The following is a 21,937-nucleotide window of genomic DNA, read 5'->3' on the forward strand; positions in this document are numbered from 1 at the left end:
CCTTATAGGCTTTGACGTTAACAACTTTTGTCAGGTTTACTACGCTGCCATCTAGTTGTTACATAAGGAGTCACGTCATAATTCCCATTTGAATTGCATTGGCGACTGTACTGCCATCTCGTGTTCGTTTACGGCGGACGGGTGGCGATCCTGGCAGTTGTTCTCTTCAAAGTGCTGCCGATTTTAACATAGCGATGAGTTATCTGTTACATATATGATCTAGGCTCTACAGCAGCTGAGACAGCAGCAATTTATCCTACTAAATGTAATTGAGGTGCTTGATATATTCAGTGTTCTTATGATCACCAGTATTTTCGACAGTCAATTCTACCATCCCCACTTGCAACTTTTTCACATATAATTTGATGATTTCATTCTATTTCCTCCTCAGGAAGTTCCAGTCATATTTCGTCATACACAGTTCCAGTTTGATGAACTGTTTTCAATGTCTGCTTCCAGGACTGTTATTTCACTAGTTCATTTGTTTATCATTTATTAATCTTTTAATTCCTTCTCTTGTAGACGTCTTGGATATCCCAACATTAGGTTCCAGATTAATGAAATATGTTGATGCTTCATTAAATAAGATGTAAATTTGGTTAAATAAAGTAATATAATATTTTTATTACCTTTTTAGCTTAGAAATGGCACAATGATGGGCGCAGGTTGTGATACACCACACTACGTACCTGATGTGTTTCTAATGTCCATCATTTTGTTCCTCGGAACGTTTTTACTATCAATTCAATTAAAAGACTTCAAAAATGCCCTCTTCTTCCCGTCAAAGGTAAGATTGATTTATATTACGTTACCATTGTATAAGTTTCTTAAATGTAATAGTACATTACAAATTTATATTGTAAATATTTATCTTTCATTTAGGTGCGGCAAGTTGTCAGTGATTTTGCTGTAATTATTGCCATATTGTCCATGACAGGATTGGATTTCTTTGTTGGAATCAGCACACCCAAATTACAGGTAAATAGATTGAATATACGAGGCATTGTGGATATTAGAGGAGAATTTGCAATTGGGATTCTTTGTCGAGATCGCCCCAAATATTTGCAATGCTTCATATGTAGGCTATTATATAATAAAATACCAGTAAATTAAAATTACGAGAATTGTATTATGGAAATTTAATAACAACATTAATAATAATAGTAATAGTAATAATAATGATTTATTACCAGTCAATAGACTTGTATACAGTGCAAGTTTCTGACATTGTCAAAATCTTAAAATTAAATATTACTAGATTAAATTACACAAAACAACTAAGAATAACAACTATAATGAATTTCATATAGATTGAAATATACAAAAAGTAGGGAACAATTAAATTACAATAAATTACTTATGTTATACCGGTAGTGCAATTATACAGAAAAACTGTGAATACCGTAACACATATTACTATGAACTAAACTGAAATTACGAGGGGGATCCAGGAAATAACGACCGTTCGCGCATACCCGCCGCGCAGCTGACTCCCCTTCCTTGTTTGAAGGTCAACTGGCTTCCTTAACATGTGTTCTCATAATGTTGTGAATACTGGTTGCAACAAGTCGCCATTGTGCATTTTGTGTTACTTCAAAATGAACGACGTGATTGATAATCCCGCTGACTGTGAGGTGAGAAGTGTGATTCGATTTTTGAATGCCCGACATTTGAAACCTGCAGAAATTTACCGGCAATTGAAAGAAGTGTATGGTGATACTGTAATGAATGAAAGAAATGTGAGAAAATGATGCGAAATGTTCAACAATGGGCGAACAAATGTCCACGATGAAACTCGACCCAGACGCCCATCACTCATCACAGAAGACCTGAAGACTAAAGTGAACGACAGAATCTTGCAAGACAGGCGCACATCACTCGACGAATTGCATATTGCCTTTCCTGACATTTCTCGTTCTTTGCTTGCTGAAATTGTGTCGCAACATCTTGGCTACCACAAAATCTGTGCAAGATGGGTTCCATGGCAACTGAGTGACCAACACAAAACTCAGAGAATGACCTCAGCATTGACATTCTTGATGCGATATCACACAGATGGAGACGCCTTTCTTGATCAAATTGTGACTGGTGATGAGACCTGGGTGTCTCACAACACCCCAGAGACCAAGCGCCAGTCACGTCAGTGGCATCATCCCTCATCACCCAAGAAACCGAGAAAATTCAAACAGACTCTCTCAACACAAAAAGTCATGGCTACTGTCTTTTGGGATCGCAAAGGTGTTCTTTTGCTGGATTTCATGCCAAAAGGCACTACGATCAATGCAAATCGTTATTGTGAGACTTTACGAAAACTACGGCGAGCCATCCAAAACAAGAGGCGAGGAATGTTTTCGAGAGGAGTTGTGCTTCTTCACGACAACGTCCGCCCGCGCACTGCTGCTTCAACTCGAGAATTGCTGGATCAATTCGGTTGAGAAATCTTTGATCATCCGCCCTATAGTTCAGACCTTGCTCCTAGCGATTTTGACCTTTTCACTAAGCTGAAAGACTTTCTGGGTGGTACGCGTTTTGGAAGTGATGAAGAGTTGAAGAAGACAGTGAACACCTGGCTTAAGGAACTGGCGGCAGAGGAGTATAACACGGGAATTCTAAAGCTAGTGAACAGATACGACAAATGTTTAAATGTAGGTGGTGATTATGTAGAGAAGTAAAGGGAGCTTCAGTTATGTAATAGACTTTGTTTTTTAAAATAAATATATTTTTTTTTTAATTATTACAACAAAACGGTCGTTATTTCCTGGATCCCCCTCGTATGTTTCACATTTCATTTGAATTTTTTTATAAAACCAAACTTGATATATTTACGTCAAGGAAAACGGTGGATCAATATAGACATCAAAGGAAAACCCCTACATTCATTAGACCGCAAGAATGCTATAGCCAAATTTAGGATTCTAACATATCATGACTGCCTGACACACCATTTGAACAGGATGAATATTTGACACGGACACTTGTATGTTATGCAACACAAAAGCTGTATTTAATTCAAAACACCTACTTCAGTACAGTGCCAGAAATAAGACAGACAAAATGCAGAAGATTATAGTGGGAAGCAAGAAGGAAAATGGTGTAACTACCAAGATCTGGGTCATTGAAAATCTTCATATTTACGTCACAAATGAACAAAATACCATATTTGAAGTCTGCTGGATTAAAATCCAAAACTTTGATTCAGACAGTTTCACATTTACTGTATTCAATTTATTAATATACATTCTATTCTTGTTATTTAACTATTAACTTCAGGTGCATCATGTCTGGACCGTTAACCTTCTTGCAAGCCTTTATTCTTTGATATTTTCTGAGACACTTTAGCTTTGTTTCGTGTCTGATTTTTATAAGTCACTATAAATTCGACGTGTTCTATTCCAATTGTGTAATAAATTGTAATTTCCTAATATTCTTATATAAATCCTGCTAAGATCCAAATAAAAGAAAAAAAGGTTTCACAAATTTTACCTGGTGTGCCTACAAGCTTCATCTGTTCCTTTTATTTAAGACTTACACTTGGTTATTAAATTTATGTGTAGGCTTTAGTTTGTAAAATTGTTTAAATTTTGGGAAAAGATTGACTTTTTTTTTAAAAATAGAATTTTAATCCATTTTGAATCTTGCGTACACTACTTTTAACATTTGAAATTAAGTAAATGATTAACTAGCGGACTTACTCGTGTTAATTATGTAAGTCTGTGCAGCTTACAGCTATTTCAGTGCATCATCGCACCATCTTCAGAGCCTACTAGATCTCGGCATCATATCGAACTTCTCTGCCTGTTATGTGGGTGTGTTTGATTGTTGAAAGGTATTGAATAGTGGAGTCACTCCAAAATACGCACAAATACACATAAAAAACACATCACACATAGCTCAAAAAACCAAAACCCAAGCACAGAAACTACACATACAGAACAACATCAAACACCTACATTACATGAAAAATAAACATAACACAAACGCATACAAAAACATATCTACATCTAGCACACATCACTCACCATACAGAACTCGAAGAAATCATAACACACACCAACGAAATAATATCGAACATCAGCCACAAAATAAAGAAACGACACAATACCAAGATAGCTAAACTACACACACTATTTGACTCCACTATTCAACACCTTTCAGCAATCAAACACATCCACATAACAGGCAGAGAAGTTCGAGATGACGCCGAGATCTAGTAGGCTCTGAAGATGGTGCGATGATGCACTGAAACAGCTGTAAGCCGCACAGACTTACATAATTAACATGAGTAGGTCCACTAGTTAATCATTTACAGAATTTTAATGTTGTTGTAAAGTTGTAACATTCCATAATGACACAGCCCACAGTTTCGAATCTTGATAAGATGTGTTCATGCAAAAATATAGAATCCAACCCTACAAAATAAAAATAAAAGTAAACTGTCTCTTATAATCTTTTGCTCTTAATGTATATCAATTTTTTTAATGTTACAACACATGCACACAGTTTCCATGCATTTTTATAAAGTGAAACATTGTTACATAGGTACCAAGTGAATTCAAGCCGACATTGGAGGATCGAGGTTGGGTTATTTCACCAATAGCTAATCCATTATGGACATACTTTGCTGCCCTTTTGCCTGCCCTATTAGGAACAATTCTCATATTTATGGATCAACAGATTACAGCTGTTATTGTTAACCGTAAGGAGAACAAACTCAAGGTAAGAAACTTATAAAAAAATAACAACATATAACATACATTTAAATTAAAAAGAATTCTTCTGATATCACTGTTTATATTTCTCAATTTTTCAATTTAATCTTCTACAGTAATTCTTACAGGTAACAAAAGTATTGTGTTGTACAGTAAGAAAAGAGCGAGCACAACATACGAATTTGTAAGATTCAAGTGAGAACTGGGTTCGTTAAAATATCATTACTGCTCTAAGAGAATCTATGCTTCTCTTTATCTTTGCCCAATCTCTTTATCTTATATTAGGCAAATCATAACAATCTACGTAAAGATTAATTTTTAGTCCTACAGAATTTATTTGTTATGGTAATAATGGTTATTAGAGGAAAAAAATTTGCTCTGGCACCGGGGATCAAACCTGGGTCCTTGGTTCTATGTACCAAGCGCTCTAACCACAGAGCTACGCCAAAGTTCAATCCACAGCACTGGATCGAATATAATATAATATGTCGAACATGGAGTAAGGCCTCAAAGGGAAAAACACTAGAGGAGGGGCATTCGATCCGGTGCTGTGAATTGAACTTCGGTGTAGCTCAGTGGTTAGAGCGCTTGGTACGTAGAACCAAGGATCCGACTTCGATCCCCTGCTCTGGAGCGAATTTTTCTCCTGTAATAACCATTAAATCATAACAATCCTGTTAATTTTAATTACAAACGAAAATAAAAGAAAGTAAGGGTGTCTGTGATAACATCTGAAATTAAATTAATTTACATTAATATGCCTACTTATGACTGTATTTTACATTACAGAAAGGCTGTGGTTATCATCTGGACTTGTTTGTTCTTGCTATTTTGATCATAATATGCTCAGCTATGGGTCTCCCATGGTTCGTGGCTGCTACAGTTTTGTCAATCAATCATGTCAATTCACTGAAAGTAGAATCAGAATGTGCAGCTCCTGGAGAAAAGCCTCAGTTCTTAGGAGTCAGGTTTGTGCTTTCTCTATCCTGATTTATATGTATGTTGAGAGAAAATTCCGTTGGTAAAGCCTTACTACCTCTAGTGTATGTCACATAGTTGTCATAATGAATTGTATTTCTGTTATAGGAACATTATTTGTAGTCGTATTTCAATTAACATTATTAGAATGATAGGTTGTCTGCTGCCTCGGCTGTGTGGATAACATGCATGTTTCCTATCCAAGTGATCTGTCCAGGCGTGGACAATGGAAGACATTTATTTATCTTCCTTCCACGGGACTGGTGTTTATCCCTTGTCATTTGCTGTTCTGTGTTGTCTCAGTTTTGGCCCTGTGCCGTGCTGACGATCAGAAGAGCCCACAATGTGTGCATGTCTAGTGTTAGTGTAAAAATGTACTCTTTTTACACTGTGATGTATTGTTGTCAGTACCAGAGAAGGGAGTAAAACACGGTAAAGAAACAAAGAAGAATGACAGATTAAGTTTAATGATTACAATAATGACTTTTTGAAGAGAATTTAATTGTAATACAATAGTTTGAAATTATTGATTAATAATTTCCTATATACACTAAATTTCTTGTTTATATCAAAAAAATTAATGTGAATGAACTTACACTAAATTTTGCAAATCTAGTCTTTCAGGTGAAGCTCCCTGTAAAGCAGATTTGAATAATTTCAATTTCAAATCTGCTTTACAGGGAGCTTCACCTGAAAGACTAGATTTGCATAATATATACGTTACTGTGTATGTTAACAGAAAATCACAATTCCAAGTCACACAGAGATTGTGTGCACTCGTTGTGGGTCTCTGGCGTTTCGTCAGCCCACGCGAGTTGTGTGGATATAAAGGGAAAAGTTGAGACGGTGTCGGGTGGAGTTCCCGGGTAGCTCAGTGGTAGAGTGCTGGTACGTTCAACCAGAGGTCCTGGGATCGATACCCGGCCCCGGAACAATTTTTCCCTTGAAATTATTCTACACTAAATTTGTCACATGAATATAATCTTTTTTCAATGAATATTTCCATTGTTCATCATTTACTCGAACATTCACTTTTGATAATAATATGCCAAGACTCTTGGCCATTTTTCCATCATATGTTACACGAAGGAGATGATGATAATGATGACGATGATGCCAATGACTACGATTAAAATGGAGAAAGTGTGAGATTAATTTAGGGGATGTAGCGATACACCGCAAATACCTACCCGAAACACAATGTTTGTCTGTCACAAATTCCACTTTGAAAAATTTAAATAAGAATGTGAAAACAAAGTAAAACACTAAACTTCATAAGGACAATAGAATTATTCTATTGGAATAATTTTAGTACACAAAGTATTAATTACTGTAATGAGGATTTAATGGGATTTATATCTAGAATAAATATACGAAGATTTTTATTAATGTCTTGGAGATTAGGGATGTTCTTTATCAAAATTTGTTTGTACCGTGTAATGTTTTAAATTCTTTATGTAATTTTATTAATAATTTACTGTATTTTATAAATACACATTAAACTATATTATTCAGCGAAATTAATAACTTTAACATACATGTAAAGAGGAAATATTTTCGGTTTTTACATGCAAATTCACTAGTAGTTGACTGTCATTTGGTCGACCAAGTTATTGCATACCGGTACACAGGTCTTTTGAACGAGTAACCAATCTGAATGTTGCCACAGCGGATTTTTGACATACGTTACATATCAGGAATTAATTTTTCCACCTAGAAGTTTAGTGTTCTGCTATTTAATTGTTGTAATGATTAGAGTTAGTTCTCCATTCTGTAATCCATTTAATAGATTCGTATGAAAATTTATGTTTTATTTTCATGCTGATTTTAGTTATTTTCTTGGCTAATATATCAGTTTTTCTCATTACAATACCATTCAGCCCTCAGTGGGCTGGGATCCAATGGAAAACTATATTCATATTTAAATTATTTCTATTTTAGGTGACGTAGTTGAACTGATGACTTGGAATGCAGCTTTATAATCGGATAAGAAGACTATTTTTTTGCATTTATGTAACTGGATAAATATAGTTTTGAATGATGTTTAAATGACTTCAACCTTGCCATCAAAATTCGTTCTATATCTGCCAACATTTTTATAGAAAGAAAAGTAGAGTATAGTATAAGTTATAAAACAATCCATATAGGAACCTGAACTGCGTGTGAAGAATAAAACGTCAAAATTATATGATAATAAAATATCAATGATATTAATTTTATTAACAAAAATTACAAGTTTAAATACAATTAGTTCATGTTAACTTTACTAGGAAATGATTTCATCACTTCAAAATTTACTCAGAGAGTACACTGGTTAGCACCCTATTGTGTTCAACTTGGCGAGTTGATATAGCGCTAGCTTTCTATGCCCAAGGCTGCGGATTCGATCCCGGGCCAGATCGATGGCATTTAAGTGTGCTTAAATGCAACAGGCTCATGTCAGTAGATTTACTGGCATGTAAAAGAACTCCTGCGGGACAAAATTCTGGCACATCCGGCAAGCTGATATAACCTCTGCAGTTGCAAGCATCATTAAATAAAACATAAAAAAACAAATAAATAAAGTAACAATCATAGTTGGTATGATAGGTTAATAAATTATCTTTCACAATATTTATCATACTTGATGTTTGTGAAGTTCCTGTCTCCAACAGATTATATTATAGATATATTAATTTGTCCTACAGAATTTATCTGGACATATACGTCAACATATATATCTGTGGCTTGGTTCTAAAAGGGCCAATGTCAATTTTTTGCACTTTTGAAATATATACACTTTCGAGCTTATCTCGGTCTGTTCTTCCATATACTAAAAGGGCCAATGTCTGTTGCAATTAATGTGAAAGGTACAGAGCATTCACAAGCCAATATAATAGGTTCACTGTACAAAATAAGCAAACTTCAAACCCATTTATCTCAAAACTAACATTTTTGACATTGGCCCTTTTGGAACCAAGCCACAGATAGGCATATATATATATATATATATATATATATATATATATATGCCTAACTTGTAGTCAGGCCACAAAGGAAAACATCGAAGGAGGAAAGTTCGATCCGGTGCTGTGGATTGAATTTGGCGTAGCTCAGTGGTCAGAGCGCTTGGTACATAGAACCAAGGACCAAGGTTCGATCCCCGGTGCCGGAGCGAATTTTTCTCCTCAAATAATAAGATACATATATGTTTTATGTTCAATATTTTTATTCAATTTAGGAGAAAAACTTTAAAAATTTCTTTTCAAATGTGAAATGAAAAGAAATTCTTGGCGAAAAAAACATTACCTATAACAGTGCCATTTTCTTACTAAAATTTGTTTGTGCTACATATAAATGCAAAACTATCTTCATTCTTAGCAATAAAATAACTGAATATATATTTTCACTTTGTGCTTCAGGGAGCAGCGTGTTACTCACATCCTGATATTCATGATGATTGGGTTGTCTGTGGTTTTGACTCCAATGCTTGGCCACATCCCTATGCCAGTTTTGTTTGGTGTTTTCCTGTATATGGGCGTGGCATCATTGAAGGGCCTGCAGTTCTTTGACCGCCTTCTCATTATATTTATGCCTGTGAAGTATCAACCAGATTACATGTTCCTTCGACAGGTAAGTAACATTTAAGGAAGTTGTTAAAAGTATACATTATTCGAAATACAGTAGAACCCCTCTTTAACGAATCTCTAAGTGATTACTTTTCTTTTCCTTGAAAAGAATGATTATGTAAAATGGGAAGAAAAGGCTAAATTAACTAGTACTATAGTCGCGACACTGTTATTCCCGGCGTGACTCCTCCTCTTTGCTTACGTCTTAGGAAGTGAAGGCTCTATAAAGTCTAGGAAGGTAGTATCGTTTGCCATTTTTGTTCTTTCGTTGCCAAACTACCAGACGAGGGATCTGTTTGCCGCACCATTAAACATTATCATGTCGTAGCTCCTATGATAATACAAACGCCCTGTAATTGAGCAAATAATGAACGGCAAATAACATCCTCGTGTGCTTTCTGCGAACCCAACGAAAGAGCCAAAATGGCGGGCGATTATATTAAGTATTTATCGAGCCTTAGGAAATGCATGAGCGAATCATAAGACGCACACGTTTAAATGTAGCCGACCGGCAACGTGATTGGCTGCCGGAAACTAGAGCGACGGGACTGTAACATGTGTGTTATATATCAAACATTATAATTATTTAATTACGCCCACAGTTATTATTTACAATAGCTTCCATTATAATATAATTTCTAACTCTTCAAATGGTGAGGCACAAACGTTAGACGAGGCCGAGGATTCGCCATGGATTACCTGACATTTGTCTTACGGTTGGAGAAAATCTCGGAAAAAACCCAACCAGGTAATCAGCCCAAGTGGGAATCGAACCCGCTCCCGAGCGCAACTCTGAATCGGCAGGCAAGTGTCTTAGCTGACTGAGCTATTCTGGTGGCTGATTTTTCATTAAAAAATGGGAACATTAAAACGGGGTTTTACTGTAATTTGATTAAATAATGGTAGTAGGGTAGTGGGTGTGGATTAGAGGGTTGTAACAATAACTTAATAGTTTTTCCTTATAATTTATTATAATTTTTTACTATTCGCTTCAGTCTTCAGAATGGCTTTTGGGGTATATTTGTCTCCCATCAAATGAGTACAATGGCTCACTTGCATGGAGTAAATAGTCAGAACTTTCTTTTTACCACTGATATCTTTCTTGCGTCAAGGTTAAGCTAGCAGAGAGTTTTAGAGTCTGCGTTTCAGTTCTGGAACTTTGTGAAGTAGAATGAGAGCCAGAAACATAGAAACACCGACTGTAGGTTCATATTAAGATTTCTATGTACTGTCAAATGGGGTGATACCAGACAGTAGTGACTTTTTGTATTTCAGTGTTGGTAGAAGCCTGCTGCTTGATGTAAATTTATTGCGCTTTTGCAGGGTGATTGTTTGAATTAATTATCTTTGATGTGAGAACATATTTTTATTCTTTCATGCCATTTGAGCGGCAAAACAAAATCATTAAAAGCCAATTATTTTTATTCTAAGAATACTTTCAAATTTGCACTCGCAATTGTTGTTGATTATGATCCAATTAATTTAACATCAGTTTCTGCTATTTCTTTGCAAAACATCACCATTCTTGCTTGTGTGAAGTGAGGTAATTTTATTGTATTTCGAGTCAGTTATTTAAAAAACAATCATACTAAGGGGTGTTATCGGATGAAGTGCATAATGCCACTTAGGTACAAAACTAAGCTAGGTGTGAAGCGCAGGTGCAATCATGATCCTGGATATATAAAGAAGGCTATTGTCGCTGTAAAAACAGGCAAATTGTCTTATTGAAAGGCTTTGAAGACTTTGTAATAGATGTTGAGTAAATATTTTTGTCAGGTTGGTTATTTACTGATTAACTTTATATCTTCTTTGCTGTGTTAATATGGGTAATTGTGAATTATAGGAACGCCACTTTTTACCTTTTTCAAAATCGCTGAAATAAACTATAAAATGAAAGTATTCATTAGTACAAATAGCTGTGATCACTTGGGGAGCTGTGGGCCCACCCAACCCGCCCTAAATAGGTACTTTACTTATATACGAAAATCGTCGTCTGTGAATGAAGAATGCAGCCATATTTCGTTAATTTCATAGTGGGTTTCATTGTCGCCAACATAGTAATAATACTACACACCTAATAAACCTAACCTAACCTTCCACCTGTAGCAACATTCTTCACGTTTAGTATCATTTCGTTTGCATGTATTGGCAACCCAGCTACTCGTGTCGGGGAGCCATCTAGTGGAAGTAGATCGTACTGCCAGGAAGAAGAACAGTCTGCAATATTCGTTCAGTGGCCAGTAATATACTCCATCTTGGCATGCCCAAGGTTCACAATTAATGAGGAAATTACCTGACTGACTCTTAGTGAAGGTCCCACGCTATCTTATGGTTATTTAATTTATTTTGTAACATTTAATATCATTGTAGATTACGTAATTAAGGCTATATTTGTTATAAAAGTTTCAAATAAAGCAGCAATAATTTCTGTATTTTTTTTAAAAACATAAAAATATGTGCGAAATAACCCATAGAGGCAAGAACATCGAACAGTTATTTATAAACATTAGTGTCCGAAATCATTCCGACTGTGGGGTGACACCGGATAGTTTTTAAATGAATGTATTATGCTCTTTTCTGAATGCCAGCACATAATTTGTAGCTTGTCACATTCTAGAGGCACCGGTACCGGTACATAATAATGTATAATCACAAAAAAACTGCAAATTATCGATCATTACACGAGGCCTACATTCTTGATCTGAAAGCAGGGTGCATATATCTTAATTTATTTCAATTATGTATCTTTAAATAACTTATAAAATTATAAGTATTTTATTGTTAATAATAATGTAGTAAGTGTAACAAATGAAAAGATAGTAAAAAGGAATTGCATACAAATAAAGTAGCACTAAAAAGCTAAGTACAAAAATTAAGCATATCTCTGTACCTCTCTCATTATTTTCCAGAATAGCGTGTTAATATTATTCTAAGTATGGCCATTATCTATGCTTATTACTGTATTTTATGTTTCAGGTTCCCTTGAAGCGTGTACATGTATTCACACTCATCCAATTAGCTTGCCTCGTAGTTCTCTGGGTCATCAAATCCTTCAGTACAACTTCAATCCTCTTCCCTCTTATGGTTCGTATATATAGTAACAGTACTATGTGTTCACAAATATCGTACCTTGCCTTACTGACATTGTACCATCAAGACTTTCAAGGCCTTTTTAAAACTTGAATAGTAGCTTCATCATAGGAACTGCTCGAAATTTCATTTGCTAATAAAAATTTCTGGTACTGGTACTTTCGTAAAAAGTTGTCATTGTTACAGTAAAGTAGTTGGGCACACAATCAAATACATAGCACAAGAAAACGGATACAACCCCAACATAATAGACAACTTAATACGAAAGACAAAACATAATCACAAAAAAACATAAGAATACAACACAAACACAAGAACACAAAAAATACATCACACTAACATACGAAAACAAAAACCACACAAGATTGCAACCTCATTCAAGAAATTAAATTACGACATCGCATACAGAACAAATAATACTCTACAAAAACATCTCAACACACATACAACACAAACAAACAAATACAACCACACAGGCGTATACAAACTCAAATGTAACACCTGCAACAACTTCTACATAGGACAGACAGGCAGATCATTTCAAACACGTTACAAAGAACACATCATAGCCATAACAAAATTGCAAAACACTTCCACATATGCAGAACACATCACAAATGCTAACCACACATACAGAGACATCAACACAGACATGGAAATTCTACACATCCAACCAAAAGCCAGAAACTAAACACATTAGGACAATACGAAATATACAAACACACAAAAACACATCCAGATGAAATTCTCAACACACAACTCAATTTCAGAACACACACACTCTTTGACTCCACATTACACTACACAAACACACCCCCACAGGAAACAAAAAAAAAAGGCGCCAAAACCAGCAACAACCAGTTCTGATGATGGCCAATAGTATGCCGAAACATTTTAACAAGGTAACATAAAATTTAACACGTGAAAGAGATATAATACATTTTCCAGAGTGATTTAGTGTTAAAAGTTGTGTATGGTAATCAAGATGTACAAATCATGTATAGGCTATTTTTATCCTTATATTGATTTTTAATTCTTCTAATGTAGGTACATAAATGTGGCATTTCATTTCAAAGTAATCACCAAACCAGTAATTTAATAGTTTTGTTACCGGTACTTGAGAATTATTACTTAGTTGTCCTGTGAGGGACATTGTTTGTGCAAAATTTTAGAAGTCCTTTAATTGGTGTTCAGATGCACATCTCAATTAGGTTTTGTATCACTTGCTGTAGATAATTGTATGTTCGTAATTTTAAATTGTTTTAAATTTTACATTTTTCAAAATGCTGGTTTAAAATGCCATCTTTGTCCTAGATCTTGTAGACGGTGTAGAAAGGTAGACCACTTTCAAAATCCTTTATTTCGTCATTTCATGAATTGATTAACTGAATATAATAAGCTTTCTTATCACTTCCAGTTGGTGGTAATGATTGGTATTCGCAAATCTTTGGACTTCCTATTTACAAGGCGGGAACTCAAGATTCTTGATGATGTCATGCCTGAAACAACAAAGAGAACACGAGAGGAAAGAAGACAAATGGAAGGAGAGGTAAGTCATAACAGTTGAGATTTTAACTATTCAATTCCGAACAAAATTTATGTATGATAACACTTTGCAATTAATTTTCTAAACGTTAAAGTTTGTTTCAATTGTGAGCTGATGTCAATTCAGTTTTATCTAAATTAATAATTAGGCTAAGTAAACAGTAAATTGCTAGGGAGTGGAAAACATGGAGCGAAGTGAAGAAGTTGGCTACAAATAGGGTCTGATGGAGGCACTTTGTGAATGCCCTATGCTCCTCATGAGGAGATACAGGAGTTTGATTGATTGATTGATTGATTGATTGATTGATTTATTGATTGATTGAGTAAACAGTACAATTATTTGCATCTTTCTTTTAAGCTCTTTGGAAGATAATATTCTAGAATTATTGTATGTCTGCAGTGGCGGTGCGTCAATAAGAGCACAAGAGCACGTGAACACTTTGTTTCCATTAATGCACGACTAGTTTTATTATTTGATACCGTATTGACGTAGTGGGGATGTATAATATCAGAATCGAGTATTTTAAACTTCCCGCATCTTGCATAAACTTCTTATGTAAACTTGGCAACATTCGTTCACGTACAAGCCGTGCTCTTTTCGCGATGGTTACAGGAATTTCACGCATGCGCGGGAGAAAATTGTTTTTAGCTGGCCGCTTATGACTTGTCAAGAGCACAAAGCATTAAGTGAACATGATGAGTATCTATCCTACAGATGTCAGGTGCATCGGTGCCTATCGTTCACGTGCTATATCTCGAGGAGGAAATTTAAAAGCCTGTAGATGTCAGCATCTGACTGTAGGAACGTTTACTTTACGTATATGTGTCTGTACAGTGCTGCTACGAGAATGTAATTTGTGAATTACTATACTTCAGTGTCGGCATAATAGCATAGTATGGCTTTCAAACACGTGCTGGCTGACTGTGGTGGTGGTATGAATTTAAGTATCTGCATGGTAGTGTATAATATTTAAGAATAATATTTACTGGCATGTATTTATAGTACTCAATCTATGTGAATGGGATTACAGTACTGGTATAGGCTATAGTGTATCATGTGTTGTGAATCAAAATATATTACTGAACACATGCGTTTGTAAATAACGGGACTGTGGTATGTATTCATTATTAACAAACGTAAACAATGAACTCTGTTCAATTAAATTTGGAACAGTAAAGAACTGGGTAAACTGGCTTACCAGGAAAAATTGGAAATAGAAAAACTGAGTTTCATTATTATTATTATTATTATTATTATTATTATTATTATTATTATTATTATTATTATTATTATTATTATATGTCGTTTTGAATTTATATACGGTTTTTTTCGATAGTGAAACATTGGAATCATGACATTTCATATTAGACTAAACGTACAATTTCAAATTCTTTTCGATTTTTGAACCACAAAATTGTGAACACATATAATATTTTATCACGAGCCGCCACTATATGTCTGTAATTTAAAATTGAAGTTCTACACTGCTGCAACTCTCCAATTGGTGCAATTACTTTCAGTACTGGGTTTCTCATAATACCGGTACTTGTTTCTTAGATAATATGTATAACTGCTCTTTTCAGGAAGGTAAGGATGACTTTGACACAACTGGAAATCTTCAAATTCCTCTTGCTAATGGCAACATCATGAAAATTCCCCTTGCTTCCATCAATATTTCTGAAGAGGTCAACAAGACTGGCATATGGAAACAAGTAAATGAAGGCGGCTCTGCTTACAAAGATGACAAGAAGAAGAAAAGTCCTAACAAAAATAGGTAATTAATGCTTTTAATACACGTGATTTGGGATGGGTGACTTTTCTTTTACACTTCATTTCATTTATTCTATTCCATAGATCTTACATTAGCATGAAGCTTCAAGATGTGGAACAAGTCAAAATTTTACACTTGTGTCATGTTCAGCATTTGGATTAGGATTTTGTAGGTATATATGGGTGAATATTCTGAAATGGGTAAATGTATGTCCTGGCTGATTTAAGGAGTTTCTTGAAAATGTTAACTGATTACTTTTGCGTTTAATTAACTAACTCTCACATGTTTTAGTTGGAAACAAAGCATAAAAGGATTAATTTTAAAATTTATAATTAAAATATAACGTCAAAATGTAACTACGGTCCCTATGTCCCCAACTACATTTTACTCTGTTTTACTAAGTTTTTCTCGGAATGTTTCGATTTGATTTTATTTCCTCGGCCAAAATTATAAAAATAAATAGTTAAAATACTTATGAAAGACAGGAATTGTTGTTTGTTTAATTCTGAAAGGACACAACTTTAACATAAAGTTTGTCCCCAAAAATTTCGTAACGCCAGTCCCTCGAAATAAAAGAGCTACACAAAAGACAATTTTGCTTCATGTGGTAAATTTTAACGGTTGGTAGTGATGAGAGGTCAACATGGCGCCAGTTGAAAAACTTTTCGTCCATTGTCGTAATTTATTTTATTCAAAAATACAAAAATCATCACTGATGACTGAATGTTATGTTTTCTATTGGTAACATCTGTCCCAGGTGGCATTAAATATAGTTTGTATATACTAAACTTTCGTAGTATATGCAAAACATTACAATGTTTGTCGACTAAAAAATCTAACCTCCATGATATTTTTAACGATTTATTTTGTCCGAACTATTGCGGAAATTATACTAATTTGTAACAACGGTCCCTGTAACGTCCCTCCCATTATTGTGGGACGAGGTTTCATTTAACATACAATTATTAAATACTGGTGTATAAAGTAACTTCGAATATTATTTCATGTGATTGTTTATAGGAAAGAAAAAAAGTCTGATGACGAAAGTAGGAAATATGAAAGGGAGAAGATACGTAGGCAGAGGGCAAATATGACTGAAGAGGAGTTGCAGAAAAAAAGGGACTATGGCAAAGAATATAAAAAAAAGAAAGAAAATAGTAGATATGGCTGATCGTGAAAAAAGAAATGTTCGAAGACAAGTGAAATCTGAAGTATAGACGTTTAGAAGATACCTTAAACAATGGGCTGTAAGGGAAAAATAACAACAATCCCTTGGCTTTTTTTTTAAATAGAAAATCTCACATAAAAAATTTTTTTAAGCTCAACTGATACCAGAATCTTCAATAACAGGAGCAAATGTAATCAATGTGAGAAAAAAAGTACACAATTTAATATAATATATTTTTTCCAGTTTTGTTTTTCATATTTGCCCATTTCAGAATATTCACCCATATGTAATGCTTATATTTTCATAAGCAATAACAGACAACTATCTCTTCTTATTTTACCAGACTCGTATGTGGGATGCAGGTAGTACTCACCTTTCCCCCTTCTCATGTCTGGTTCAGCTACCAAAATAACTTGTAGAGTGCGAGGAAGAGCGAGAAAGAGAATGTGTTTGTGTTTTTAACACTGTTTTGCACTAGTTCGTTTTTACATACATATTCTACATAAAAACTTTTTGCTGTAGATGGTACTTATGTTGTGGCATAACTAGGGTTACCATATTTCTGAAAGAAAACACGAAGACAACTCTGACATTTTAGAAAAACATACTTTTACCTTAGAAATGTGACTTGCTAGGTGGACCAGCTATGGGCTTCTTCATCTACCAGTGGCGGCCGGTGAAGTTTGGGTCTAGGTGTTGCACGTTCTGTAATGAGTGGGGTAGAATTAGTTACCTTTATCAATACATGGTCATGAATTTTTTAATTCAATGCTGGTACTTAAATGATTAATATCAGTAATGTCCGTTCTTGTCCACGACTGTTCCCCATCAAACAAAATACACGGAAAACAAAACAGTGCGTTTTTCACTTCACAACCACAAAGCCAGTCATGATTATTGTAAATTTCCTTTCTAAAAATTCCCTTGAACTGTCTTTTCGCTGTAGTAATTGTCTGGACAATATTTAGATCAGGCAATGGTGTACCAAGTTCTTTAATTTTTTTATTTTTCTTCGTCAGAAAGTACAGAGAAGTTCTTGTTTTGTAAACTATTTACAGAATTCGTAATGGTAAACGCATGTATATCACAAACTTGAAGAAAACATCACTTCACAATGCATTATAAAAATTGTGATAACTACCACATTTCACATAAAACTCGTTAAAATCCAGAAAAGTTTCTGTTTTTTAAACAACTTATAAAATTCATAATGTTATATGCCTACGTACCTATGTCACAAACTTGACGAAAATATAACATCCAATAAAAAAAAATTGTATTATGCAGCACAATTCACATAAACCTATTTAAATTCCAACAAAAACTAAATATTTAAGAGAGGATTAAATGGATTTCACACGATTATAAAATGACTGGACCACGTGCTCACCTAGCTACACGTTGGTCAGGAAACAGGAAGTCAGGAAGTGAGAAACCACGTAAGAAACGAAGACTCGGAAAAAATCTGAAAATTTCGTCTCAAGTCACTATTCATCCAGCGAATGTGTCCATTCGGAATGGTCACTTCTGCAATCTACGGGCAAATACAAGAACTATTTGCTTCCTGTTGTTGCAAGAGCTTTGCCGCGACCAGCTGTGTTAACTGCTGGGATAGGGAACTCTGAACTGAGCCTACCTTCAATACCAGCCGCTACACGAATCTGGCTGCTGCTTGAGCCACACAACGACCACTTCTGAAGTATTCACAATTTGATGAATTTTATAAATGCTGATTATTTTATACTCGAATTCTTGAATGATATATAAATAAAAAAAAGTGTATATATTTAAATTGGACGAGAAGGAAACTTAAAATCTGTTTAGTTATTTAATATAAACAAAATTTTAATGTGCGGGAAAAACTTGGTCATTGTGCAATGCTGCAACATGATCAGTGGCCGCCACTGTCATCTATCATGTGCTTTTTTCTGAGGATGAAGCTCTTTGTATGATATCTTCATCACTCTTTATTAGTTCATAAAAGTCACTACAGCTGAAGTCACAATTAAATTTAATTTGTAGCAAAGATTTCGCACTTTCCGTTATCATGCTGTCTCTTTCTGTTCTCAAACAATTCTAATGTTCCAAGCAAACACAATATGTATCCGATTATTTTGAGTAAATTTTGAGCATTAATATCATAGCCTCTGAGGACACTGAAAATTCTGAGCCATTTTTGCGAGAATTTCAATTCATCAAAATTGTCAGATTTTAAATTAAGAATCTTGTTTTCTGAAGTCATCGAACAGGAGGTCTATATTTCTTCATATGTTAGACTAATTTGTATTATTTTGAATTTCTACTTGTATGTGCAGTTTTTTTTTTTTTTTTATTCATTCATTCCTTCATAGTTTTCTGTCCAAGGGCAGGTCTTTCACTGCAAACCCAGCTTTTTCCAATCTTTCCTATTTTCTACCTTCCTCTTGGTCTCCGCATATGATCCATACATCTTAATGTCGTCTATCATCTGATGCCTTCTTCTGTCCCGAACTTTTCTCCCATTCACCATTTGTTTCAGTGTATCCTTCAGTAGGCAGTTTCTTCTCAGTCCGTGACCCAATCAATTCATTTTTTTTCCTTCTGATCAGTTCCAGCATCATTCTTTCTTCATCCACTTTTTCCAACATTTCTTATTCTGTCTCTTCATTTCACACATTCCATTCTTCTCCATATTCACATTTCAAATGCTTCTAGTCGCTTTTCTTCATTTCATCGTAATGTTCATGTTTCTGCCACATACAATACCACACTCCACACACAGCACTTTACTAGTCTCTTCCTTAGTTCTTTAGTGCTTTGTATCTCTCTTTCTCTGTAAGTGCGTATCTCTACACTATTATTTTTAACTGTTTGTTTAACTCATTAATTTAAACGTATTTGTTAAATTTGTAACAGTTCAAAATCCAAGAAACGCGGAAGCAAAAAGGATGCTGTAACTGATGATGAGAAGACAAGACTTTCAACAATGGCAGAAGAGGAAGAAGAAGAAGGCTTGACGATAAAGGTGGGGATAAGTACTTCAGATTCCAAGGTCTAATCTACTGTACCATAACGATCTTCTCAAGTCAACATGAAACACACAGTTTGTAAGTAGGTTGGGTTATTTCGACTGACATGTTGAGGTAGCTTGGTCTGTGCTCCAGTACATATAGCATGCTCTGGCTTCTGCGCATGTGCAGAAAAGTAAACCAGCTAACAATAAATTTGAAGAGTCGTTTGTGTAGCTTGTACCCATAAGAATCTTGTAAGAGCATCTAGGCATGCATGTGATCAATATACAGTTGTTGGTCCATTATGTCAGCTAATTTTCCTAGTACTTTAACATACATAATATAATAACACTGAAACTACAACGTAATAACAATTTTCTGCCTAAATATGGATGAAATATTTTATCAGGCTTTTGGTACCAAACCTACAAATTTTCACTCTTTTCCAGTAATGGGTTTCTTTGATTCATTCATTCATTTGCACATTCATTTATTCATTCATTCATTCATTCATTCATATATTCGTACCTACCAGTGGTTTTCATTGTTTTATTTCTGACTAAATTGTCGATCTCAGTGGCAGCTCCTGCATATTTCTTAAGAGGAGGAAAGAAGTTAACAGCAAGAAATGACACCTTCTTGAATAAAACATGCTACAAATTAGCCTAAATGCATACATGTAAGACTAGGTAGTGTAGTAGTTGGCCTTCCCTTCTGTATAGCAATAATCTGTTCTTGTAAACTGAGTTTCCTAAATTGTCCAAAATATATTATGTTTTCACTTCCGTTCATTGTTGAATAATTGCGCAAATTAACAATTACAAGGAAATTCACAACCTCGTAGCATTTTTCGAGCACACTACAGCATCACACGTGTTGGAAGAGACTAGCTACTAACACGTAACCGGAACTTTTTATGGAAATCGGAATGGGAATTAATCTGTTAGGAAAGCGAGAACACTGCACCTACCCACGTGGTCTTGTTGCCACATGTACATTTTAAAAGTTCAGTATCACATGCTTTTGAAGAATGTCAGTTCTTGTAAAGTCATACTACCATTATTGTTCAAAGCTGCCGGTGGCCGATTAATTTTTTATGTTAAAAATAATGTAGTTTGCAGTACCTACTTTCAGTTTCAAATATATTTGTACAAAACTGATAGCTTGGCAGTTGCCCTGTCTAGTAAACAATGAATAGAAGTGAATTTCAGGGGCCAACTACGTAGAACTATTTCCTCTTTGTTTTACATAAACCCGACTTTAACTTTCACATGTCCACGAAAGTTTCAAACCATGAATAGTAGCCTATATAAAGTGGAATGAATATTTTTGATTTATAATTAAAAAAAAAAAGTTTATATGGTGTCTTTCACAGCGTTGCGTTAAAACTGTTTTATTGTGCCTCCTCCTAGATGTGTTATAGTCTGGTTGAATGCAGGATAGTTAGATGGCAGCAGTAGCGAGTTTGCTGCACGACCAGTCGGTTTCTATTTCCCGCCCATGCGCTGATTCAGAGGAAGATCTCCTCCCTCTCCGTTCATTTACTTGCTTTAAAACTCTGCTTCTTTCTCTGGCTGCTAGTGCACTGTTGTCTATGTGTGTTAACTGCAGTAGAGGAGGAATGGAGTGCCTTTCCTCAACACAGACAATCTCGCATCTTTCTCACAGTTTTTTACAGCACATGAGCGCGCGTCATTTAAAACTCGATCAACCGAGTTTTTCTTATAGCTGTGAACTTAAAAATTATCGAGTCTTCCTCGAATTTCAAGGCACATATTTTATTTGGTATTTACTTTCAAAAAAAGAAAATGTGAGGAGGACGTTCCTCCCTTCCCTCCCCCGAGGAACCGCCACTGGTCGATCTGTGGAGTCTGTGAAACATAACTTTAATAAGAATACTAAATTTAAAAAGCAAGGTTGTGGGCGGGTGATCAAAAATAGATTTTATACTTAAACAATAAGGGCCATATTCATAGACATTTTTAGCGCGGGTTTGCGGTGGATGATCAGCGTTTTTCGTATTCATAAACCAGTGTTAGCGATAGGATATGATTTGAATTCTGTACAAGTAACCAGT

At 35.0% G+C, this 21,937-nt stretch overlaps 1 protein-coding gene across 14 annotated transcripts in view; it reads left to right on the top strand.

Moving 5' to 3' along the window:
• The window catches only part of Ndae1 (Na[+]-driven anion exchanger 1), a 704,613-nt gene that overhangs the window by 664,626 nt on the left and 18,050 nt on the right, over positions 1-21,937 (top strand). For 11 of the 14 annotated variants that reach the window (XM_069842294.1, XM_069842286.1, XM_069842288.1 and 8 more), the window contains 9 exons: positions 638-787; positions 883-978; positions 4,540-4,716; positions 5,499-5,677; positions 9,089-9,299; positions 12,272-12,379; positions 13,803-13,934; positions 15,515-15,705; positions 19,766-19,874. In XM_069842294.1, the coding sequence (XP_069698395.1) occupies positions 638-787; positions 883-978; positions 4,540-4,716; positions 5,499-5,677; positions 9,089-9,299; positions 12,272-12,379; positions 13,803-13,934; positions 15,515-15,705; positions 19,766-19,874 (1,353 nt within the window). Of the gene's footprint in view, positions 1-637; positions 788-882; positions 979-4,539; positions 4,717-5,498; positions 5,678-9,088; positions 9,300-12,271; positions 12,380-13,802; positions 13,939-15,514; positions 15,706-19,765; positions 19,957-21,937 lie in introns of all 14 variants that reach the window. The other 3 variants (XM_069842289.1, XM_069842298.1, XR_011335338.1) reach the window with 2 other exon arrangements.

The sequence above is a fragment of the Periplaneta americana genome, chromosome 12 (genome assembly GCF_040183065.1).
Source record: "Periplaneta americana isolate PAMFEO1 chromosome 12, P.americana_PAMFEO1_priV1, whole genome shotgun sequence".
NCBI lineage: Eukaryota > Metazoa > Arthropoda > Insecta > Blattodea > Blattidae > Periplaneta > Periplaneta americana.